At 31.4% G+C, this 26,992-nt stretch overlaps 2 protein-coding genes across 2 annotated transcripts; one reads left to right on the forward strand and one right to left on the reverse strand.

Annotated features, from left to right (window-relative positions):
• Positions 1–7,291: 7,291 nt before the first annotated feature.
• On the forward strand, positions 7,292–12,424 carry PLL1 (poltergeist like 1). Its single transcript, XM_068609152.2, has 4 exons — positions 7,292–9,084; positions 9,269–9,382; positions 10,453–10,717; positions 11,709–12,424. The coding sequence occupies exons 1-4, from the start codon at positions 7,516–7,518 to the stop codon at positions 11,831–11,833; spliced, it is 2,073 nt and encodes a 690-aa protein (XP_068465253.1). The 5' UTR covers positions 7,292–7,515; the 3' UTR covers positions 11,834–12,424.
• A 640-nt stretch (positions 12,425–13,064) lies between these two features.
• Positions 13,065–15,605, reverse strand: LOC137808174 (pentatricopeptide (PPR) repeat-containing protein). Its single transcript, XM_068609150.1, has one exon. The coding sequence runs from the start codon at positions 15,549–15,551 to the stop codon at positions 13,416–13,418; it is 2,136 nt and encodes a 711-aa protein (XP_068465251.1). The 5' UTR covers positions 15,552–15,605; the 3' UTR covers positions 13,065–13,415.
• Between the last annotated feature and the right edge of the window lie 11,387 nt (positions 15,606–26,992).

The following is a 26,992-nucleotide window of genomic DNA, read 5'->3' on the forward strand; positions in this document are numbered from 1 at the left end:
TTCTTTTTCGGTAAGCACGTCTTGTCTATTTTGGAACGTCAAGAAATAAGCAAATCAACACTGATTATGCTATTACCATATTAGTCATCTGTACAAATTCTAAAATCAAGTCCCTTCCACACCAACAGATTCACACGTGATTTTGTTTTTAAAAAATATTTTGGAAAATTAAAAAAAAAAATGTACTTTAATCTCAATTAGTAAGTGATATATGACTATTTGAAATATATATCTTTTTATTTTGAAATGAAATTAAAGTTGTGTGAATATGATTATAACTATTTATTTAAAAAATATGTTTGGGGGTTGGCGCAAAATCAGTGGTAGATAATATCATAGTTTGGAACTCCAATCCTCGACGGCACGGAACTTGACATTGGGGAACCAAGTCAAACCATGTAATCTTCTCTTTTTTTCAACCATACCACGCACCTTCACATCTTCAACTTTTAATAACTTTTAAAATATTTTTTTTTTCAGTTCGGATAAATAGTTTTTATCTTATAAATTATAGACATAGGACACTAAATCTTTTCTTTTTTTTTGTTTCAAAATGTTGTAAACAATTATGAAACATTGTTCAATTATTACGAAACATGTTTCATATAGTCTTACTTTCAATACTTTTAAATTCCAGTTGAACCGTTACTTTTAAATTATAAATTAAAAATGATAATACTTATTGGAATCTTGGTACGGTGTTGTTACATACTTTTATTAATTTTTTGAATGATAAATGTTGTTTTATTATTTTTTTTAATAAATATTGCAGAGTTATCTTATGGTACTGCTATTTGAGATATAATCTTTCATTTTTAGATTGGTTGTGATTGAAATATTCTTTTGTCTTAAAGCAAATGCCTCATTTGTTTGATCATATCATAATTATGGAGGAATAGGATATTCCTAATTGGATTCTAGATAAGTCTGGCTGTTTCACTCTTAAATCGGCTATGACTTTTTTCTTGGAACCACGAGTTCCTTGTAATTGGAGTAAATTTATTTGGTCTTTATCTATTTCGCCTTCCAAAACTTTAGTATTCTGAAAAGTTTTTCATGGGACCTACAAATCAACATATTTAGTATAATGGTTTGCATATATGTTTTATTTGTGTAAAACATGAGTAATCTATTTAACATTTATTTTTTGAATGTTCTACTACTTTGCGTATTTGGAGTTGGATTCGACAAATTTTTTCTACTCCTCAATTTTCTAATAAGGATGATTTTCTCTCTTTTGTTAAGAGTGATGGTAGTCATTTGGTTAAATTGCTTAAGCTTGTTGTGATAACTTTTTCTATTTGGATGATATGGCGTATAAGGAATTATGTTAGATTTCAAGATAAAATTGATGTTTCTAAGGCTATATCGGTAATTAAAGATTTAACTTGTCTTATGGGAAATTCGTCTAAAGCTTCAACGAAAAATGATATGTTGGATTTCAATGTCATTAATTTTTTTTGTATTAATACTCGTACTGGTAAAGTTATTCGTCCTCTTCCTGTTAGATGAGAGTTCTTTTCACCAAACTAGGTTAAAATTAACATTGATGTTGCTCGGAGATATAAGAATCTTGCTACTTGTGGAGGTATTTTCTGTAGGAGTATGAGGGAGTTTATTAGTGGGTTCTATGCGTTTCTTAATGTTCAGACTGCTTTGGTTGCTAAGTTTTATGGGTTATATATGTCATGGAGGAAGCTCAAATGATGAGTTTTATGGATTAAGAATGTGTTTGTTTTTTTGTGTTTTTAGTAATAAATGTCAAATATGAAGGTTTTTTTTTTCTTCTTAAGTTAGACAAATTGTGTGTTGAAGGATAAATGTAAGAATGAATTGTTTTTGTGTTAATGTGACTGTGTTTATTTTCACTTCAACATTTTAACACTCATTTCACTTTCATTTACGAAGCTTCATAAATTTTTGTATTATTGAAGATTCATAAAATCTATTGTTTTTTCATTCTAAATTATTCCTCTAATTTTATATCATATATGGGTTGTTCTTTTGGTTGTAAATAGAAGCACAAGTATACAAAATTATTCGGTAGAGTTTGGTTTGCTCATTTGGTAAATTTGTAAGTTATTTTCTTGATTTAGGTTTTCATCCTTTTAGTTTATATTTTGTAAACTTTTCTTATTTTCAATTTTTTTATAATGATGGCTTACTTGATTTATTTTAAATCGAATTATTAATAACATTGTTTTAAAAATTCGACGACATAAATCGAATTATTTACGTTAAAAATGTATTATATTAAAAACAATATAAAGTACTACATCACTAGTTATATATTGAAGACATCAGAAAGTACTACTACTGATTAACATTTGATTATTGTGTGAATTAATTAATAATAATTGGTTTAAAGTGGATTATTGTTTGACCAAGTGAAAAAGCTATGCCCACGACTTTCTATAATAATTAGTAAATTATTAAGATACATTACCAAACAAAAACAAAAGATAAAAGATAAGATGAAACCAAATCAAATTAGGATTGAGACAAAAAGGGTTCAGAGTCCAACTTTTGACTAATCCCTCACTCTCTCATCCCCATTCAATCACCGCCCTCCATGTTTCTCATCATGTCTCCCCTTTTTTTTTATTTTAATAATAATTATCAAACGTTGGGGCAGTTTTTTTTTATTTTTAACAATATCTAATTATAATCATTCATCCATTAACAACGTATGGAAATATTCTTCATTTCAAAAATAAAAGTAATCAAATATATAAAAACTAATATGCTTTAACTTTACTTACCTAAGAACTACACTGTAATTCCATTCAATTATTTAAAATTAATTTCGACAAAATTTAATATTTTATCTATTTTAAAATTATATAAAACAAAAAATCATTAAAAATATTACTAAAGTATTTTATCTCTTTATTTTTTTTCTATAAAAAAATTGAATTCTTAGTATGTCGAGGTCTCTCAATATAACTCATATTTTGATTAAATTAAAAAAATTCGACTTGAAATTAATTTTACACGCATCTTAATTACATTAAATTGCTCAAAAATAATTATACCAAAAATTATTTAAATTTAAAAAAATCGTATTTAGAATCGATGAAAAGATTGTCAAAATGAATTCTGTTGTTTATTTGAATAAAATAGACTTAATTAATTTTTAAGTATTTAATAAATTTGGATATTTTTTATTAAATTTTTTTATTCTATTGATTATTTTAAATCTGTAGGACTTGATCAAATTTATGCACAAAATCTTATGTTTTTTAAGTGGATATTAAATTATTTTTCGTAATTGTTGATATTTTAGAGTATAGGAATATAAAATTTTAACTTTTAGTAATATTGAATATTTAGTATTATGAATTTATTAGTTTATTGGTTTATCATTTAATATATTTATTAATTTTTGAGTAAAATACTTTTTTTTATTATATTTTAATTTTAAAAAAAATCTTTAATAAAAGAAAAATTAAAATTAAAGTTAAAAATCGTAAAAGATTAAACCAAACGTATCAATTTGGTTAGGTTGGGTTTGATTCGATTTTTTTTTTCTTTTAAACTAAATCAAACTGAACATCACATACTTTTTATGTTTGATTTAGATATATTATTAACAACCAAAAATTGAAAACAGCTATAGTTTATTTCACTATTCCGGTATTTGAATATCAATAATTAATACTATATAAGTGTGTCAAGTTATATATTAAACCTTACACCCATATAAAAAACATTGTTCCAAATTTGAAGGAGATAGATAACAACACCTTTGTCGACCTCTCAAGTTGGGAAACAAAAGTCGAATTTCGCTTCACGTCATTGCCACAGTGTTTGCTACTTTGATCAATTTATACAAAAAACAAATAAAAATCATATATCATACGTGCACTTTTAGATGAAAAAGAGATAAAAAGGAAAAATAAGTTGTGTTAATTGAGTATTTAATGACATGACTGTTTAGGTAGTATTATATTGATTCTTGATTTAATTTTTTAGTATTATCACATTATTATTGAATATATTATGTGTAATAAAGATAAAAATATTTTATAATTTATATAGTTTATTTGTTAAGATTGAATTAAGTTTAATATTTTCATTAATATAATATAAAAAGCTATTCTAACAAGATAATAAAGATAGAAAAAAAAGTTAATATTAATTTTATTTTTTATATTTTTTAGTTGATTTTTTACTTATATTTATTTTGTCTTTTTTATTATATTTTGTATTAGTTTTTATTTTATATTATATCTCTTTAATTATGTCTAGAATAAGTGTATTCCAGGTATATATTTAGATTCCTTGCTTTGATTTCAGTAAAAAAAAAATAGAAGAAATATTTCTCCTTATATTTTTTACTTTTTTTTCTTCTCATTTATTTTATTTCAATTCCTTATTTATAATGAAAGAGTTTGTTGATTGATTATTACTCATCATCAAACCAGAAGATCCCATATTGACAATTTCTTAATAATTGTTATTCTATCTTTTTAATGTTGTTTTCTAAGGATCAAGTTTACCAATTCAGTAGTAGATGTTGAATAACAAATTTGGTGATTCAATTATTCAGTTTGGTCAATCCCTTGTCGTGCAAATATATTTTAATGAAATTGTACCATTTCAATTTTGAATCTGCTTGTCCCCTTGTTCAACATTCAATTTATTTTCTATTCTATAAACATTTGAAAGAAAATGACGACAAATGTTCAAAACAAATACATGTCTTTTGGTACCAACAAAAATAATATAAAAACCCCTTCATAACCGATTCAACGTAATTTCTTCGTAAATCAATTTGCATGTTGCATTTTAGTGTATTCATCTTTGATTTTTGCTAATGTTAACGTTCTTCAATAATTTACAACTCTGGACATGACAAAACTTCATCAACAACAACTGCAAAACGTGTTCCACCGTGATTAATTGCCAAGTTTAAGTCATCAAGGACGCAACGTATAATAATAAAAAATAAATAAATAAAAAGTTATAAGAAGGTTTGAATCATGCATAAGGTCTGAAAACAATTTCCTGAAAAATAAAAAATATGAAAATAGTCAAATTGTTTTAAATTGAACACGTTAAATGAGGAGAAGAAATTGTCTTATATGTATTGGAGTGTAATATTGAATAAATTGAGTCTACCTTTCAGATGTTTAAATATTCAATAGGTCAAACAATGAGTTCATCATATGTCTATATATTTTATTTCTAAATGTTGCATTATCGATACGGCATCACAAATTTGTCGTTGCAATATGAAAGGGATGTGTAAACACATCTATTTTCACTTTTATAATCAACTCATAAGGATTAAGACATTTTTTTTATATCAAATTGCAAATCATTTCTTTTTAATAAACTTTTTCTATTATCTTATTTTTTTCGTATGACACAGTTATTTTCCATAGCGACTCTGTGATGTAGATATCTCATTTTTTTTTTCTTTCGTTTATTTTGGAACTTGTGCTTCTTGGTTCCATCAGTTTATACAATGCCAACATTTGGGTAAAGTTTATAGATAATAATATTTTTGAAATTATTGAGATTATTTTTGAATTGAAATCAACGTCTTGTTTTCATGGCATGGAATTTAATTTTAAAATAAGACTAATAATACATACCATAAAAATATATGTTTTTTTCTCTTTTTTTATGTTTTGTTTGAATGTGAGTGAGGTGGAAAATAAAATAAAATAGAAACAAAGTTTTTTGAATGTAGAAAAAATGAGTAGAAAGTAAGAAAAATGAATGAAATTGTTTTGAACCGATTTTATAAGATTTTGTAATTGTAACTGATGTGATGAGCAAATGAACAATTTATACTGAGGATGAGAATAAAATGTTTGTGAAAATGCATTTGCTTTTTTTGGCATACAACAATAATCATGTTTAAAAGTTATCTTAATTAAGTTATACTTGTCATTCCTTTCAATTTAATTACTTTGATTGAGACTTTTAGTATTAATTTTTTTATGTTAATTGAGGTTTTCATAAGTACATCTGCATTATCTTAGAATATTTAACAAAGTATGTATAAAATCAAAGAGAGAAAGTTAAAGTATTCGTGTTAAATAAATATTTTCATCTTAAAACAATAATTTCTTAATGTGTAAAAAGACCTTAAATGTAAATTAATATAAATCAGAAGTACTTTTTTTTTGTGATGTAACTTAAGTTGAGTACTGTTCCTTTTTAAATAAGTACTTTTATTTTTATTGTTACTTTTTTTAATTATGAAATTATGAAATAATGAAATAATAATCACTTTTTATATATTTTAAAATATAATTAAGAGTAGAATAAAAATATTAAATATATTCTCTATATATTGTTATAATTTTCTTAACTTTAAATATAGTTAAAGTAATATAGAAATAAAAAATATGTAGGGAATAATTCCTTTATATAGTTATAGATTATAAAATTATTATTTTGTGTAACAACTAATTAAAAAATTATGATCAAAGTTATTTAAAATTAACTAATGATATAAAAAATTACGTCGACAGTGTATAAAACCCAACTTTTTACTAAAATTTGTTGGCAAGTTAATATTTAATTAAAAAGAATAAAATTTAGATAATTTTTAAGAAATAAGTTACTTCAATACAGTTAAATGTAAAATAATATATTCCTTTGGTGAATATACACATACTCTAAGATAATTATTATTATTTTTTTCAATTAATTAATTTAAAAGTCTTGATTTTGAACTCAAAGGTGAGATATTATATTAAAATAGAAATTGAATAGTATAAGTAATACAATAATTAAAAAAAAAATTGAACATTATAATCAGGTATTAAAGATTTAGATTTTTTTTTGTATCTTACAAATGTTTTAGTTAACTAAAAGCACCGAAAATGAAGTGGTTGGGCTTAAAAATGGACCTTAATCTGATTTGAATCTTACCTTGAAAATTTTCCCACCCAATCCCCAAAACTAACATATTAAGAGCACCACGCAAACACCGCTTCCACCGTCATCTAACGTTTCTTTTATTCAGTTTGAACTTTGGTTTTAGGTAACCACTCTCAGTAATAATGATGAAATAAAATCTCACTTTTGTTAACCATCGAAATTAAAAAATAGAAGCACCTTCTACTAAGAGAAAATACAGCAATTTGTAATTATAATAATGAAATAATGTATAAAAGGTTTGACTAGTATTTTTGTAGTGTGTTGAATGTTCCGTTTGAAGTGTTTAACGGTGTTTGAGAGAGGGAGAGAGAGTGAGGAAAAGAGTAAAAAAGGATGATAAGGGTAAGAAGGAAATAGAAAAAGATATTAGTAAGGTGGCATGGTAGGTGTGAGGGAGGTTATATATAAGATGTTTTTGAGACATAACCGTCAACTCACATGAGACCCAAGGCAACAACTTGAGACGGAAACAGAAGAAAAAACAAAATGAATTGTTAAAATAAGTAGGTGTTTGTTGGGTGTGTCTTTATTGTAATTGATTTGAGGGTGTGGGAGTGGGGGGAGGGTGGGGAAACAAGAAGAAAGAGTTGAGGTGAAGAGAAGTGAAATGTGATGGGAAATGGAGTTTCAAGCCTCTGTTGGTGCTACGGGAGGAACCAACCGTGCCACCAGGATGTCATATTCACGGCCACCGACCCATTGGACGAAACCCTAGGACACTCCTTCTGCTACGTCAGATCCTCCGCTCGCTTCCTCTCACCTACCCACTCCGATCGCTTCCTCAGCCCCTCCGCCTCCCTCCGCTTCTCTCCCACTCACGATCCCCGAACCCGACCCGAATCCCATGAAACTGGCTTCAAAGCCATTTCCGGAGCCTCCGTCAGCGCTAACAGCTCTCTCCCCACCACCGTCATTCACTTTGACGAAGACTCCCTCGATTGCGGCGGAGCTACCACCAAGGGCAATATCGTCAATGGCTTCGAAAGCACCGCGTCGTTTAGCGCGCTCCCGCTCCAGCCCGTTCCCCGAGGCGGCGAGCCCTTCCAGGTCAGCGGCTTCTTCCTCTCCGGTCCAATTGAAGCCAACGCCGTCTCCGGTCCTCTTCCAGCGCTCGAAGGCGGCGGCGGCGGCGAGGTTCCTTTCTCCGCGCCGCTCAGCGGGCTCTACGGTAAGAAGAGCAGGAAGAAGAAGGTGATTTCGGGATTCCGGAAGGCGTTCAATCGGAACCCGTTGGAGATGAAGCGACCGTGGGTGGTGCCGGTGCCGGAGAAGAAGGAGGCGGCGGCGGAGGCGAGGGGTGGTGAGGGCAATGTGCAGTGGGCTTTGGGGAAGGCCGGGGAGGATCGCGTCCACGTGGTGGTGTCGGAGGAGCAGGGCTGGTTGTATGTTGGGATTTACGATGGTTTCAACGGCCCCGACGCGCCGGAGTTTCTGATGGGGCACCTCTACCGTGCCGTTCACAGCGAGCTTCAAGGTTTGTTCTGGGAGCTGGAAGACGAACAGTCGTTGCCGCAAGAGAGTAATCCCGTGGTGGAAGGAACGGAGAGTAAACGGCGTAAACTGTGGGAGCTTCTGGCTGAGGACGGACTCGACCTTTCTGGTTCGGATAGGTTCGCGTTTTCCGTGGACGATGCGTTGAGCGTTAACAACGCCAATGCGGGGTCTGCTGTGAGTAGGAGGTGGCTGTTGCTGTCGAAGTTGAAGCAGGGGTTGTCGAAGCAGAAGGAGGGTGAAGGGAGGGGGTGGAATTTGGGTAATGAGGAGAAGGAAAAGGAGAAGCCCTCTGGGAGGAAGCGGAAGGTAGGTCCTGTGGATCATGGACTTGTTTTGAGTGCGTTGTCTCGGGCACTTCAAGCCTCGGAGGTTGCGTATTTGGATATGACGGATAAGCTTCTTGATACGAATCCGGAGCTTGCTTTGATGGGTTCGTGTTTGTTGGTTGTGTTGATGAGGGATGAGGATGTGTATGTGATGAATGTTGGGGATAGTAGGGCTATTGTTGCACACTATGAACCCAAGGATATTGATTCTAGTGTTGAATCGGTAAGCAAGGGAGGTGTTGAGTCCGGTGCCGAGAGCATAGTTGAGGAGTCATTGGGTTTGGGTCAAAATGCAAATGCTCAACAAATGAGGTTGGTGGCATTACAGCTCTCTACGGACCATAGCACCAGCATTGAAGAAGTAAGTATTAAGTAATTATTATATTTTCACGAAGTTTGATTTTTTGTCTTCGTGTTATAGTTGAACATACTAAAGGTATACTTTTATTAGTGGTTGTACTTATTGGTATTTCCCCCCCTTTTTCTTCAGTCATTTTGTGATATGATTAAGAGTTGTCTGAAAATTGGTGCTTGTTATTTTGCAGGAAATCATTAGGATTAAAAACGAGCATCCTGATGATACCCAATGTATAGTCAATGATAGAGTTAAAGGTCGCCTGAAGGTCACCAGAGCATTTGGGGCTGGATTTTTGAAACAGGTGATTTTTAAAATACTTTGTTTTATTAATACAAAGTTTTATGTGTGCTTCTAGACCATTTTCTACTTCCATCAGAGGGAAAATAATATATGCTGTTTTTTTCATAGTTCGTGCATCGTGGACGGAGTGATGTTTTACTGTAATTATTATTTATTTTAATGCAAATGAAGATTTATTATTCATCTACCTTGGTAGAATTCTTTGTTTAGGTAACGGATGTGTTTGCGTGCTTAGGAAGTGTATTAGGTGAGACCGTGCTCCTATGAGACGAGCCATATTTTTATTTATATATAGATGTTCAAGAATACCTCACCCGTTATGCTGTCACTTCATACGACACATATACACAGATAAATAGATGCTTGAAGCCATGAACATATTTGTATCCATAGATACTCTAACGTGTGCTTTTAACTCTTCATATTCACAAGCACAAACATCTTATTGGTCATGATCTTTTTATGTTTTTATTGTAAATTTTTGGTATGCCGAACATTTTCATCAAATAGTTATTGTGAAGAATAGAAGTATCTATCTCAATGTCAAATACTTAACCAAAAATGAAATAGCAAATTTTGCAACACTTATCATGTTAAATCAGATATTTTCAATTTTTTTCTTTAAATTATGTAAGTTTGTGACTCTTTATGAATTCTATAGGATGTAAATTGTAGTGTCCTATAATCTATAGTGCGTTGGAATTTATGTCTTAGGAGAATTGATCGCTTTCTTTTTCTTTCTAAGCCAAGGAAGTTACAAAAATTAAAAGGGATTTTTTTCTAAAATACCCAACACTCATATAGAATCAAGTCTCACAATATACTCCTAATTGATAGAATGAGAAGCTTTAAACACTAGACCATGTTGCTTAATAAAGCCACTTGTTGGTAACCAATTGTTGTAATGAAACCCACATTTGCTGTGCTTATGATACTGCTGCACATGTTGATACTCATCTACATGCTAAATTATAAGTCTTCTTGTTCTATCTTATTTAGGGTTGCTGCATACTTCTCATATTTGATATAAATGTATTCTGACATGACTGTATGGATTGATTTTTTCCATAGCCCAAGCTGAATGATGCAGTACTAGAGATGTTTCGAAATGAATATATTGGCACTGCTCCGTATATTTCCTGCTCTCCTTCACTACGTCACCATAGATTATGCCAGAGAGATCAGTTCCTGATCCTCTCATCTGATGGTTTATATCAATATCTAAACAATGAAGAAGTGGTTTCTCATGTTGAGAGCTTCATGGAAAAGTTTCCCGAAGGAGATCCAGCCCAACATTTAATAGAAGAGGTGCTTCTCCGTGCAGCTAAGAAAGCTGGTAAATGAATCTTCTGACCTTCTGTATCTTTCTTGTTTTGCAGTCTTGTTCAATATGTGCAATTTGCTGAGTGACACAATTGTGAAATATTAATTAGTAAATCTTTTTTTTTTCATATATAAATTAAAAGCTTTTTGCAATGTCCTGTATGGTCATGCTAAATTTTAAAGATTAAACTTCTGGTTGGTTTGTTGTATATGAACTCATGTCTCTATTTAAAGATATATTTTAACTATATTTTGTTTGAAGAACGAACTGATGACAAATTTTAATAGTAAAATAGCAAGCCTTGCAGTGTGTACATTTTGAATGATTTGAACCCCTACTGATATTTGGTGTTGGTATTAATTAATAGTTTTTTCTTACATCTTGTTCTCAAGCTTTTCTATTAAAATGTTATGTTCCTCAGAGAAATGTGTTGTCTTAGTGGGAGGTAGATTATATTTTTTTTCTCTCTAGAACGTCTTGTCCACTGCTTTATTAGTTCGTAGCTTTTGCACAAGATCTACTTCGTAATTGTCATTCTTTAGAAAGGTGGCAGTTATTTCATATTCATATAATATACTTTCATTAAAACCCCATCACTTCTGTGGACTTGAGTTTGATAAAGCCAATTTCAGAAAGGACTATTTTAGTGAATACCCTGATTCATCGTTCTGCTTTAAATATGCCGATCATATGCTTCGAGAGTTAGGGTGAGGTAACAACTTTAAATTCAGGAAATTATCGTGTCTGTCTGGTATATTTTTTCTGCGTTTGTTAGGTTCTTGTATTTGGTGAAAACTGATTTTGAAATATGTTTGATGCTAGTGGGGGTCTTTTTCATTTTACAACCTGGGTTGGAGATTAATCAAGAAATGAGGCTAACACAAGAAAATGGTTGATGCAAGGAATATGTTAATTTCATTTCTAGTAGAAACTTTTGACTTGCCTACTATTATATACACACACAAACCGCATTTATAGGTTATTTTGGATTGATTTGTGCCAGGAATGGATTTTCATGAATTGCTTGATATACCACAAGGAGATCGGAGGAAGTATCACGATGATGTTACTGTCATGGTGATATCACTTGAAGGGAGAATCTGGAAATCGTCAGGAAAATATCCGTGAGACAGTGAGACCTTCAACTTGTTGGCTTATACATGTGATAACATTTTTGCACCCGAGTGTGCCATGAAGCCAGTGCTGGAGTTTCAAAGCCGGTCCATTTTTCATGGGTCTGGGTGTGTTTTTCGCGATCTTGCAAAATTAAACATTATCTACTGAGGAATCTCAGATTTTACTGGCAAAAAGCTACCCCTATAGCTCTGTTCAAAATTAAAGAAAGCTAAATGCAATTTGGTATGAGCTAAGAACAGGCATCATTGCAGATGGGCCTTGTGAATTCTATTGATGAGTTCAAAATGAAAACGAAGCGAAACTACTGCTTCTTTTTCCATCCTCAGCTCTATTATATCACCCTCCCTTTTTTTGCAGCTGTAGAGATGATAAATTATAGAAATTTTGCATAGCCAAGACCCCTTCTGTTAGTTTTAATTTTTCATTTCTTTTGTTTACTTCCACAGCCAAGAAATGGGTGTAAATAAATGGGTGGGGTGGGGATACAATTGTATTGATTGAACTCGACAGAAATGACGATCTGTAACGGAGAGTGGATTTCCACCATTGAGAATTAAAATGATTATTCCGAATTAGAGACCAGTGCATTGCATTACACAATGCAGAGTGAAAATGGCCACACGAAAATTAGTGACGAAAAATCCAATTGCTTCTAACATCTGTTAAACCAGTATGAATAGAGATAAGTGATTAAAATTAAATATATAGATGAGAAGTAATTCGAGAGAAATTTTGGGTAAGTTGTGAAGCAAATTTGTGAAATACCCATGTATACACTCGCATGGGGGAGCATGATAGTAGTGTTAGAAATCCAGCAACTATTTCTCTAATCTCTACAGTCCATCAAAGGGTCCAATCAGGAAGCTCAAGACAAGGTCAATGAAATGTACAACGAGGGGTGTGTGAAGCATTACATGGGAAAGAAAGATATAGAAGAGTGAAGACAGGTTAATTATATTTAGCATATTTTATTTACCACATGAATGTTGAAGTGGCGTGTCCAATTTTTAGAAAGTTGTTGTAGGAGTCTTCGGTAAAGAATTAGGTAAGAAGTATTCCTTTCTTTCCTCTCTGTTTTACTTAGGAGACTCCTTGACATCGAATCATAACAATTTTACTCTTATCAGAGGATTTGACAGCGAATACATCTCATCCATCCATAACTTTTAAAGATTAACATTTTTTTATAAATAACTAAATAATTGTAATGACTAAAATCTCGTACAATGAAAATATCACTACAGATTATCTCAATTTATTAGTAATGAGTGCAATTTAGCAAGGGAGATAGGAGTCTAGCCAATTTTCATAATGACTTATTCAAGGCAGCATGCATCCAGCCTCTCCCCCAAACTTGAAGGTGGTTTATATAAAATGAAGGGAAACAAAAAAGAACAGTAAATTTCAGGATGTGTTTACATTGTAAGAAATGAACGGAAGATTATACATCCCATCTCTGGCTTCAAGACTTCATATCTTGGCCTTGCAAGTGATAAGTAGATCTGCGAGTATCATTATACTATTATGTTTTAGCCATATCGTACAACGTGAATGTCACTTGAGCTACCATCATCTATGTAGCTGTAGCAGCTGCCGTAGAGTTTGATTGCACCCAAGAGACTAAATCCTCTCTAGTTGCAGTGAAACAGCCAATTTTTTCCTGACTCTGCGTAAATGGAACAGCTAGCTTCCTCAAATGAGAGGCAAAAGAAATATTGAGTCCTTGGGCAAACTTATGAGCACCAGTACCAGTTTGGGCAAGGAATAACTCTGGTAGTGTCTCCTCCCGCTTAACAATTTTGGTGAGTGTCCACATCCACTCTTCAAGTGCAGTTAGAGCTGCACCAACTGATAATGATCTAACGTCCAAGCACCATTGCTCAGAAGTTTTGTGGTGTAAACTTGGGTATAATCCATACAAGGTTCCCAAGTAGAGTAGCTCGTGTGCTCTCTCTAGAAGATCTTTGTTTCTACATATGTCAATCAAGCAGTTACAGAAAGGTCTTCTCACTTCAACCACTGCGCTGTTCATGATTCTCTTGAACTCTTCCTTGACAGTCTCAAAACTAGTTTTTTCATCTTCAATCAATTGAATAAAGGCAACCAATTTTGGGTTAGCTTGCTGCAAACAAGCAAGGACTTTTCCCTCATCCTTGCTACCCTGAGAGAGAGACACAACAGATAGCAAGCAACCACATAGCCTATCATCTGGCTTAATTCCTCTCTCAACTGAAGAATCAAAAACTCTTACCAATCCATCAAATTCCATAGCCCTTCCCAAGCACTGAATCAAACAAGTAAACCCCATCACATTGAGTTCAACACCCGATTTGCACATCTCTTCAAACAATTTCATTGCCTTGTCGACATCTCCTTGACTCCCGTATATGTTGAGCATTGCCGTGTAACTCCAACTGTCTGGCTGGCAATGTGCAGACTGCTTCATGTCCCTGAACAAAATTTCAGCTTCCTCCACCAGTCCAACATCTGCACACATGTTCAGCAACGTATTATACAAGATAAAATCCATAGGCCAGCCATTTTCCTTCATTCGTTGCCACAACTCCAAAGCATCTCTAGACCACCTGGCCTTTCCATATATCTTAATAACTGCCGTCAGTGTCTTCTCGTTCGGCACAATCCCTGACTCAATCATTTCTTCAAACAGACCCCTTGCGAACCCTGGCTTGCCAGCCTTTCCCAGTGCCTCTAGCAAGGTGTTATACACAACCAAATTAGGCTGCACCCTAACAGACTCCATCTCCTGAAACACATATCTAATGCCATCATAGTCGCCAGCCTCCCCAAACATCTTTCCCAACACAGAGAATGTGATGGGATCAGGCTTCCACCCAGTTGCTCTACCTCTCTCATACAAACTTATCACCTCTTCAATCTTGCCTAACCTAGCATAAACATCTAAAATAGCAGAGTAAGTTACCTCATCAGGCATCAAACCAGTCTTGTACATCCTCTCAAACCAGTGCACAGCCTTGTCAAAGAGGCTACACTTCTTGGCACACGAGATGATGGTGGAGTAAGTGATGTTGTCCAGTGGAACCCCAGTGTCGATCATCTGGTGTGCAAGTTCTTCTATCAGCGCAAACTGTTTCCCAAACCTCAAAGACTTCATTGTGACATTGTAGAAGATGGTTTCCATGGGAAGCAAATTCTGGGTCTGGATCCAATTCAGAAAAAGATGAGTCTTTTGCCATTGCTTCAAGGTGTTGAGTATCAACAACACGTGTTCTCTAGTAAGAGGGCGTGTAATATCCTCCAAACAAAGCAAGAATTCATCTTCAGAGGAACCACACTCGTTGAGTTTGTGAGCAAAGCGTTTCAAATCTCTCAACTGTGGACTGTGCGAGTAAGTAGCGCGCTTTTGTCTCTCAGAGGATAACACAGTGCGCTTTGCTTTGGTGGGATTGACCCAAGTGGATTTTGAGTTCGAAAAGGCATAGGATTGGTCTGGTGTGACAGTGGATAGGGTTTTGTTGGCAAGGGGTGCGAGTTGGTCGGATAAGGAAGTGTTCTTCTTGTTGTTGTCTGAAGTTGGTGTGGGAGGAGCTTCTGGAGTGGAATTTGAAGTGGTGCAGTGTATGAAACATTTTCTAATGCCTTTTTGCCTACAAGGGGTGCTGCCGCTCAGTCTCGTTCTTTTGGTGTCTGTGAAATACACATCCACAACGGTCGACAGTGGAGCAGCCATTGGAGTGCTTTCGCTAGTAACCACTTCCAGGATACTCTTTTATAACCTTATCTAAATCCAAACTTCTCTTCTTATTTTAGGATATTTCCACTTTCACTTTTTCTGGACTGGACCTCGAGATACATAAGTTGGGCTAAGTTTGCTATGTGGGCTGGGCTTCATATTCCGTTTTTAATATTTTTAAAAAACAAACTCTTTCTGCACTTCCATATCTTCCTCCTCCACCTCTATTTATCTTTATGATATTTATCTTTACGGGTATGATTGTGTAGTGCATTTTTCTTTATTTTCAAGTACTGGTCGTGGTGATTGGTGGTTGAGATAAATTTTGTGATGTTTTTATTAATAGTAGTTGGGTTTTTGTTTTTTCTTTCATTTTTGGAAAGTCACAAAATAAATAAAAAACATCCAATGTAAAAATAGAGTAAAAAAAAAAACTTCATATCAAAGGATTCAAAATATAATGAATTTTTTTTGTCAATCTTCTTACACGCACTTTAAATATGATGAAACAGTTGAAAAATAATAAAAATATTTTGATTAAAAGAAAATAAATGAGGTAGAGTTCAAGTAAGATTATATGAAAATAAGTTTCATTTAAGATTATTTAATTTTTTTAAAAAAAATTAAATCGACTTTTTACCATTTCTATATACAAAGGTGGGGAAGAATGTATTGACGTGAATTCTAAAAAACTGGTTAAAAGTATGAAAAAAAAATACTAAAGAATATTTCAGTAAAAGTGAGGAAGTAAGTAATGATTAAAGCAAATTGCTTACTTCACCTTTCTCCGTCTTTTCCCGCGCTTATACAGTTATGTGATGACCTTTATTAGGGTACGCGAATAGACTCATTTACTAATTATATAAAATTTATTTCAAAATAACTAAATTTAAAACTGTATACTTTTTATTTTTCCACTTAAATATGTTTTTAATCATTTAAACTTGGTCACTTTTTCTTTTAATCCTACAAATTAAAATGTCTTCTTTTTAGTCTTTAAAAAATATTTGAACATCCTAAACTTTTCATCCAATAAACAGTACTGAGGCGAATCCCAAAATAAATTCCTACGGCTGGATTCTGTTTTGAGTTTTCATTTCTGAGCCACTTGCAAAGATAATCTTTACTTTGTTACCGTTTTCAACGATGGTACAAACGTGAAATCATGCTTAAATACTTTAAAATAATATATTGCATAAGGTCTTGGTGCTATTTTGTGAGAGGAAACTTCTCACATTGCAAACTTAGGATAATGTGTATGGCGGCTGGTCCAAGATGCACTGTGTGGAATTCATCTCATCTCCCTAACTATAAATTATTACATTATGTATTATCAGTTGACTTATTAGTCTTTTGACATAATTAATTTAAATTATTTATAACACATTATTAAAGTGTGATTCAGTCTTCTTTTGAGTCATATAAGGATAGTAAAACATAAATAAGAGAAATATTCAAAACATATAAATAATTTTTCAACTTTTATATTCATAAATTTTATTCGGGTTAAGAAGGAACTCATACATGTAACGAACACATTATTTTTCCAGTGTCGTTATTTTTTCACGATCAAATAAAACAAACGTCTTAAACCTGCGTCAAAGATCAAATTGAAGGTTAAAAATGCATGAAATAATAATAATAATAATAATAATAACTGAGTCGTGAAGCACGAGGTGAGTTTGTAGGTGTTGAGATGATAGCCGCTAAGTGAGACGAGTTTGAGTAGGCATTAGCAGCTTAAAAAGTGATTTACTCATGTTTCATGTTTGACCCTTGTGTCTTGGCAATAATGCTCACATAATCACAAAGTTGCATTGGATCCATCACCAATTCTCGTGCTTTGTGCTCACAAATGCAAACTTTATATAACATTATCAATAATTCTAACTTAATTCCAATACATTTTTTTAAAAAAAAAACTAATTACTCTCATCATTGCACAATTTGTCTGCCTCCAAGACTCTAAGCTTTGAGTTTATATTGGACATCTCACATCGATTAAAGATTAAAGTCTTTTATTGTATATAAATGACTGCAAACTTCATCTCATTGAGCCGGTTTTATGGAGTCTTTATGAATAGGTATAGTCTACCTATGTATCGTTTTTGTTAACATGTGGGTTTTGGTCTAGTCCCCCATATTTTTGTATTTTTTTTATTTTTATTTTTTAATAATACTTTTTTCATGTGATGACAGATGATTGTTATTACTTGAGGTGTCAGCCTAGCTGAAATGTCAAGTTGCATAGTGATGCCTAACATGAAAACTTTTATAAAAAAAAAAAGAAAAAAAGTTCACTTCGTAATATAATATCAGAGTTATTTTGAATATATCCTAGCGAGTGTTTGTGTTGGACATATCGTGACGTGGGTGTATTAGAAATCCCATATTGACTAGAGAAATTATTTAATCTAGGAGAAGTTTAGTACAAGTCAAAAAAACACATTTTTTTTATATAAATATTTCATCACTTTGTAGAAGTCATATCTATGCTAAAAAAATCATTGATTTTTATGTACCATATATGTTTTTCATAGATTTCAAACATTGGAATTCAGAATTCCAATTGGAGTAACAAAAATTTAGTAATTTTTGTTACCAGTAATCCATGATCAGGATTTCAAGAGTAAAAAAATTAAAAAAATCGTACCTAACATTTCTAAAAGTAATATTATTTCTCTAACACCAAATTTTTCCAATGATGACTATCTACATGGAGCGCCACACTCTTTTTATAGCATCATTCAACCTCATTATATTCAAACTTATTTATTCTCTACATACAAATTTTATATTTACCGTTTTGTCTATGGTTGTGGTGATTTTATTTTATCATAGCACTATTTTTTTTTATCAAAAGTTTATTAGAATTATTTTTCTATCCTAACTAGGAATTTTTTTCAACCAAAGTTAACTAATTTTTTTTCTTCTAATGTCAAATAAGTGATTTTTTTAGTTGATATTTTTAACAAACTCAACAAAAAAAACATCCAACCAATAACCTCGTAAAAAATAATCCCAATCTATGTTAACCTAATTTTGATCAACATAAAAAAAAATCTGTATCGACGTTTAAAATGATTTATTTAAATAAGCATTTAAAATTCAATAAATTTAAATTATCTTATTAATTTAAAAATAAAATATACTTTTATGAATAGTAAAAGACCAAATCTTTTATAAGTAGAGAAAGACCAATAAGATGATCACTATAATTTAGATGTTGCGGTTGATAGTTAATTAAATATAATTTTAGAAACTATTTATTAATAATAAAAACTATTTTAAATATTAATATTTTTTTATAATAATATTTAATTTAATTAATATAATAATTAATTATTTTTTATTTAATAATTTTTTTACAGTGAATTCCATTTACAACTTCCTTAATTGCCACACAAATTTTATGAAATGAGCTCTCTAAAGTAGAAAAGAATCTAATCAAAGAACAAAATCCATTCCTAGTTGACTGACATGATGAGCACGGTTTAGTCCACATAATTTCCACTTATTAAATGCTTTTCAATTCATCGGCTTTAGTTTTTTTGTTTCTTTGAAGTTTTGCTTTTGTCTTTCTTTTCTTTTTTTCTTTTTAAGTTATCTTTCTTCATCAGGAAAAATTACTAACTACTGGTAATATTTTTTTACAATTTTTTGAAAAATAAATAAAATTATCCCTGTTTGGTTTTCACTCTTAATCCAGTAACTTTTTCCATTTTAAATTAAGAAAATTAAGTCAAGAAAATATTTAGAGTTGGTAAGAGGTGAAATAAATATTGCGAGACTATTGAAAAAAAATCAACATTTATTTCATTATTACTAGCTACTATTAATCGGTGACTTCGAAAGAATGTTACTCAAACTGTGAACAAATAACTAATTATGAGATAATTTATTATTATAAATAAATATTTTTAAATAAAAATGTGATAGTTTTAGGATTAAGTAGTTTAACTAAGTGTGTATATATATAATAAACTTATTACACAATAATTTATATTATAGATTGTATATATTTTAAAATAAATTAAAAACTTTATTATGTATGTTTCTTCGTGAAATTTATCAAAATATGTTAAAATTATAAAATAATACAATTCCCCAAATAAATTCTACTATATGCTGATACAAATAGACAAAATCTACAATACATGGTGTTTGATGAAATTTGTGTATAAGTTAATTGATGGAAGCTAATAAACTAGTTGATTAAAATAAATTGCTTAGCAAAATGTTGTATGAGAAACTAGTTGATAAGTGCATGTAAAGGGAGGATGGAATTATGATAAAATAGTAAAAATGAAATTGAGAAAAGAAAGTTAAACCTCTTGTGTTAATTTTATTATAGGGAAGAATGAAGATGAAATGGCAAACGGATAATAAAGAAAGCTAAAAAGCGAAAGTTGGAATGCTCCAGCACTCGTCCAAGCCAGAAATTTCAAAAGGATCTCGTCCAAGTGAGCTTAATCTCACCCAGGCAATTGGGAATATAGAAGGTGTTTGAAACCCTAAAGTATATGACCGTCAAGGACAAACATCCTAGATCTTCTTTTCTTGTTTTTCATGCTTGTAATGACCAACATGAGTAGATAATTCTACCATTTGAGATTGAAAGTAATTTGTTCGAACTCTGAGGTGATATTTAAAAAAAATATTTTGTTGTTGATTGATAAAAAAAAATAAAACCTCTTTAAAATACATGTGAACTAAATTGTGGTTGCTTCAGAGTTTCTTGAATCAACTCTTTCATTGGAGTGATTTCTGTGACATTTTATAATTGTTTAAAAATTTATCAGTTTTTTTTTAAGTAACTCCAAACAATCCAACTTTAAGAATATAAAATATTTTTGTTCTCATTAAAACAATAAATTTTCTCATGTTTCATAATTAAATCTAAATTAAAAATATAAAATTCTGAACTTTTGAAATTTCTTATAATTTCTTTTATTAAAGCAAGATTAATTGGAAATTGTTTAGTGATAATTAATAACAAGTACGTATTACATTTTTTAATATATAAAACAACTAATGTAAGTTACATCTATAAGAGATGTCTTAATTTAAAGGGAGTTGCTAAAGAAAAAAGATATGTAAGTTATTATTTATTTGCTAAACAATTATTATTATTTAATTTATTTTTTTAGATATAATTTACTATAAAAAATCATTAAATAAAAATTGATGTGATTTTGTCATCATAGTTAATTTGATTGATGTGATTTTGTCATCATAGTTAATTTGATTGATATGTTTTTAGAAATTGCAGAATAATAGATGGTAACAATGAGTCGAGTATGGAAGTCAACGAAATAAAAAAAATTATTAGTAATTGAAAATGTGTTTCCATAGATGAATGAGAAGAGGGTAATAAGGTTGAAAAGAAAATGATTTGATATAGATTATGAATGTTGAAGAAGGAGACCAAGGGACCAAAAGGAGTAGACAAAGATGATAAGGTTCATTGTCTCCATATTTTTATTCATCACATTCAACTCTTCGTTTTCCTCTCACTCAGACACTCAAACCATGGATATCGCCTTTTGTTGTTCAACGCAATCAATATACACACAATTAAAAATTTCCACAGACTTTCACAAATTACGTAATAAAGTAAAATTAAAGCATAAAAATGACTAACTCATACAAGTAGTGAGTGATAACAAAATTTATCACATTCATCTATAGAGATATTTCTAACAAAACTTTAATACACATTTAATGTAGAATTTTTACTTCTACCATCTTTATCTTATCATCTTTGTTATTTTTACCTAGAAATGTATTACGAGATAATTATTAACTAATAACTAAATTTAAAGATAAAAAATAATTAGATTAAGTTAAATAATATTATAGAGATTCAAAAATTATTAGTATATAAAATAGTTTATATTATTAATACAAAATTATAAAGTAGTTGATAAAAAATAGTTATTAGCTAAAATTTTAGTAATTAATTTTATATACTAATTTAGAAACTATTATATAAATTTTTATTAATAATAAAAAATATTTTAAATATTAATTTTTTTTTAGTTTATAAAATAATATTTAATTTAGTTAATATAATAATTATTTATTTTAATCTCTTAAATTAGTATTTATTTAATTATTTTTTTATGAAAACAATTAAATCTATTAACATTAATTATATGATTGTGGAAAGTACAAAAGGATAAGCTAAAGACACATATATAGGTTGAAATGTTTTTCCTAATTGTTAGAAAGATGCAATTTTTTCCCAATTTTAAACTAGTGATTTTTTTCCTGTGTTGTAAAGAAAACTTGCAGGAACCATTCCTTGTATGTATAAAAAAGTTAATGTACTTATTATAAAATTTAAAATAATATAGTTATTGATAACTTTTTAATTTAAATAATATATAACAATTAATAAACATAATCATAAAAAAGTTTAAGAAGTAAATTTTGTTTTAATAAATTATTTATTTTAAATTTATTATTTAATTATTATAGTGTCTATTTTTTTAGTTATAAGATAAACTATATTTGTTAGTTATAAAAAAAATTAGCTATAAATAAATTGTGTAAATTACAAAAGCAATTTTAGCGGTTGGGATTCAACAGAGCAGAATTCCCTTAGGTTGAGATTAAATTATATGTTCAAATTTAATTGTCATATCAAGTTAATATATATGTGCAAAATGAAAGAAGAATATATTTATTTATTAATAATTAATAATTAATATTTTATTTTTATTTTTATTAAGTAGTGTATTTTGTAAAGACTAAGTACCTTACTATGTTAAAACTTATTATAAACGTTTTCAATTTATTGACTTTATATGAATTTTAATTATTGTTGTATAATTTATTTGAGAAAACAAAAAAAAGTGTGCAATAGGGAGGATAAGGTGCAAACTTGTAATTGTGGGTGGTAAAACAATATTGACTTAGTGGATTTGTTAAATTAACCTATTTTTTTTAGATAATCTGAGTTAGGATTTTATTCCATTAACTTGATTTTTCCACTAAAATAAAGGATAAAGAATTTCATGACATGGGATAATGAAAGTTTTAAAGAAATAATAGTAAAAGGAAAGAAAAAAAAAATAGAGTTAGAATTTATACTCATATAGGATATTGTGAATCGGTTGACCAAAAAATTTTATCAACGGTTATTATTATCAAGCAATAAATATATATATATATATATATATATATATATATATATATTCTTACCAAAAATAACTCTGCAATCCAATCAATATATGTGCAAAATAAGAGAAGAATACATTCATTTATTTATTTATTAATAATTAATAATTTATTTTTATTTTTCTGTTGTTTGTAACAAACTTATTTTATTTTTATTAAGTAGTGTATTTTGTAAAGATTAAGTACCTTATTATGTTAAAAATTTTTATAAATGTTTTCAATTTATTAATTTTATATGAATTTTAATTATTGTTGTATAATTTATTAGAGAAAAAAAAAAGAGTGTGCAATGGGGTGGATAAGGTGCAAACTTGTAATTGTGGGTAAAACAATATTGACTCAGTAGATATGTTAATTTAACCCATTTTTTTAAGACAATCCGAGTTAGGATTTTAATCCATTAGCTTGATTTTTCCACTAAAATAAAGGATAAATAATTTCATGACATGGGATAGTGAAAGTTTTAAAGAAATAATAGTAAAAGGAAAGAAAAAAGAAATAGAGTTAGAATTTATACTCATGGATACTGTGAATCGGTTGACCATAAAAATTGATAAACTATTATAAAAAAATAACTCAGAAAGTCCAATCTAGTCAATAGAAAGTCCAATCTAGTCAATATATGTGTAAAATGAAAGAAGAATATATTCACTTACTTGTTATCTACTACCGGTTACCTGTTACCTATCTATTACATGTTATTTGTTTGTTAATTGTCTATTATTTGTTTGTTATCTAGTATCTGTATGTTACCCGTTACCTATTACCTTACCTGTTTGTTACCTATTATACTTTATATTTGTTACATGTTCTACCTGTTATTAGTTACATGTGACTATTTGTTCTACCGGCTATGTTACTTGTTACTGCTACTTGTTACATGTTACATGTATGTTATCTATTACCTGTTACCTATGTGTTACCTTGTGTTAGTTGTGTGTTACCTGCTACCTATTTCCGGTTACTTGTTATCTGCTACATGTTACCTATTACCTGTCTATTACCTGTTACTTTTTTGTGACTTGTTTGTTACCTGTTATACCAGTTATATCTTATACCTTTTACCTGTTATACTTGTTACATGTCTGTTACCTTGTCTGTTACATGTTATATGTTACCTGCTATTTGTTCTTTCTATTACCTTGTGTTAGTTGTGTGTTACCTGTTACCTACATGCTACCTATCTGTTACCTATTACATGTGTTACCTATTACCTGTTACTTTTTTGTTACTCGTTTGTTACATGTTATACCAGTTATATCTAATACCTTTTACCAGTTATACTTGTTCCATGTCTGTTGCCTTGTATGCTACATGTTACATCTTACCTGCTACCTGTTTTATCGGCTACCTGTTCTTCCTGTTACCTGTTTGTTACCTATGACTTTTCTGTTACCTGTTACCTATTATACTAATTATACCTTATTCCTTTTACATGTTATACCTGTTACACCTACTACCTGGTACTTGTTACCCGTTACCTATTACCCGTTACCTGCCACCTCTTACACTTGCTACCTTTTACACCTGCTACCTCTTACACCTGTTACATGTTACCTGCTACCTGTTACCTGCTACCTATTACCTATTACCTGTTCTACCTGCTACCTGTTCTACCTGCTACTTGTTCTTCCTGTTACCTGTTACCTGTTTGTTACCTATGACTTTTCTGTTATCTGTTACCTGTTATACTAATTATACCTTATTCTTTTTACCTGTTACACCTGTTACATGTCTGCTACCCTATTCATTACCATGTATGTTACCTTATATGTTACCTGTTACACGTGTTACATGTCTGCTACCCTATCCGTTACCATATGTGTTATGTCTGCTACCTATCCGTTACCATGTATGTTACCTTATGTGTTACCTGTTACCATTTACGTGCTACCTGTTCTACCTACTACTTGTTACCTGTTACATGTTCTACCTGCTACCTATTTTACCTGCTCTACCAGTTACCTACTACAAGTTACTTGCTACCTGTTTTACATGTTCTACAAGTTATTTGCTACCTGTTTTACCTGTTCTACCAATTACCTGTTACTTGCTACCTATTACCTGCTACTTCTTACTTGTTATCTCTTACCTACTACATTCTACATTCTACATGTTACATGTTACATGTTACATGTTACCTGTTACATTACCTGATGGATTTGTGTCCTCCATCATTACCTGTTACCTGCTACCTGTTACTTGATACCTGTTACTTTTTTTTTTTGGTCAGCAAAGAATAAAATAGAATAAAAGGGGTACTTCAGGGGTACCCCAACCCATATACAAAAACCAAGTAGTTCAAGATAAGGGTAAATATACATTCTAGTGATGTAGCAGAACAAACAGATCCTAGCTTTACTTACTTCAGATGACCCCACATTACCTATTTAACCACATCTTCAGAGAAACCCAAATCTTGACCACTTAGCCTCTTTTGTTACGTGTCTTCATATGCTACCTCCAGCACAAGTTTCTTGTATGCCCCTTGATATGGATAAATCTGGACGGCCAACGAGCATTGTCTATCACAGATCAGCTTCTTCACGCTCCCATCTACACCTCCATCTACACCTCCACACGGCTTGTCACCCCAACTACTGCAACAGAGTTCCTGGAATCCACCTTGCACCAAAACAACCTTGCTACAGCACCTTGAGCCAGCTCCTACTCTGAACCAATGGCACCTGATTTCCGATCCTCACGTCCTCCGGAAAAACTGCAAGCAAAAATTACTCCAACCAGAATTACCAATTCCTTTACTGCAGCAACACAAGAATAGCTCATAATCCACCCTGCTTCCCCCATACTTCTCTTTAAACCTGAACCCTGTAACTTTTGACATCCTTTCCACCGCACCTGCCAACCATTCAGCTAACACACCACCTTCATATCAGCAGCTTTGCAGACAAATGCTTGGATTAAGAATCCAATCTGAGTAGGAAAAGGTAAACGAACCCGCACCAAACTTCAAGTATAACCACGTGGCCAATTGAGCTGAATGGAATACTTCTTCAGCATCCGGTATCCCTTGTTTGAACACAATTAAATTTCTCTGATCCCATATGCTTCTAATGATTGCCACCCAGAGCCCCTTCCAGACTTGATTATGCTTATTATTTAAGTGAATTAAATGGAAACTCTCAAAATGAATTAAGAGATCCTTATGCTGAACAGACACAATACCCATCCACCTTAGACAAAGACCCCATATCCGTTGTGCAACCAGACACGTCATAAAAATATGTTGAGCTGATTCATCAGCTACCCTACAAAAAACACACAGAGGGGAATTGACAACTATACCTCTCCTGATGATATTATCATACGTTGGTAACCTCCCAATTAGAGCCCTCCATACCGTGCATAAATCTTTGGGTACCGCTTTGACTTGCCACAACAACGAAAAAACATTATGCAAGCTGCCATTGGAATAATTACACAAAGTAAGGTATGCAGATTTGACAGAGAAAACACCTTTGGGATCCCCGCTCCATTCAATAGTATCCTCAGAATCTTTGTTCAAAGTCTTCCTTGTAATGAGGTTCATCATTTCTTCCTCTACAAAATTTTCCCACTCAAATCTAGCCCTTCTCCACCCTAACCTCCAAGACCAGCCTAACTCCCCCCACTTGATACCTGTTACCTATTACATGTTACATTACATATTACATGTTACCTGTTACATTACCTGTTACCTGTTACATTACGTGTTACATTACCTGTTACCTTACCTGCTACCTGTTACCTGTTACGTGCTACCTATTACCTGTTACCTGTTACCTGCTACATGTTACCTGCTACCTGTTACCTGTTACCTGTTACCTGCTACCTGCTACCTGCTACATGCTCTCTGCTACTTGTTACATTACCTGCTACATGCTACATGCTACCTGCTACCTGCTACATGTTACATGTTACATGTTACATGTTACTTGTTACATGTTACCTGCAACATGCTCTCTGCTACCTGTTACATTACCTGCTACCTGCTTCCTGCTACTTGTTACCTGTTACCTGCTACCTGTTACCTGTTACCTACTACCTGCTACTTGTTCTACCGGGTACCTGTTCTTCCTGTTATCTTTTACCTGTTTGTTACCTATGACTTCTCTATTATCTGTTACCTGTTATACTAATTATACCTTATTCCTTTTACCTGTTATACCTGTTACACCTGTTACATGTATGCTACCCTATCCGTTACCATGTATGTTACCTTATATGTTACCTGTTACACGTGTTACATGTAT

The sequence above is a fragment of the Phaseolus vulgaris genome, chromosome 3 (assembly GCF_051622355.1).
Source record: "Phaseolus vulgaris cultivar YP4 chromosome 3, ASM5162235v1, whole genome shotgun sequence".
NCBI classification, from domain to species: domain Eukaryota; kingdom Viridiplantae; phylum Streptophyta; class Magnoliopsida; order Fabales; family Fabaceae; genus Phaseolus; species Phaseolus vulgaris.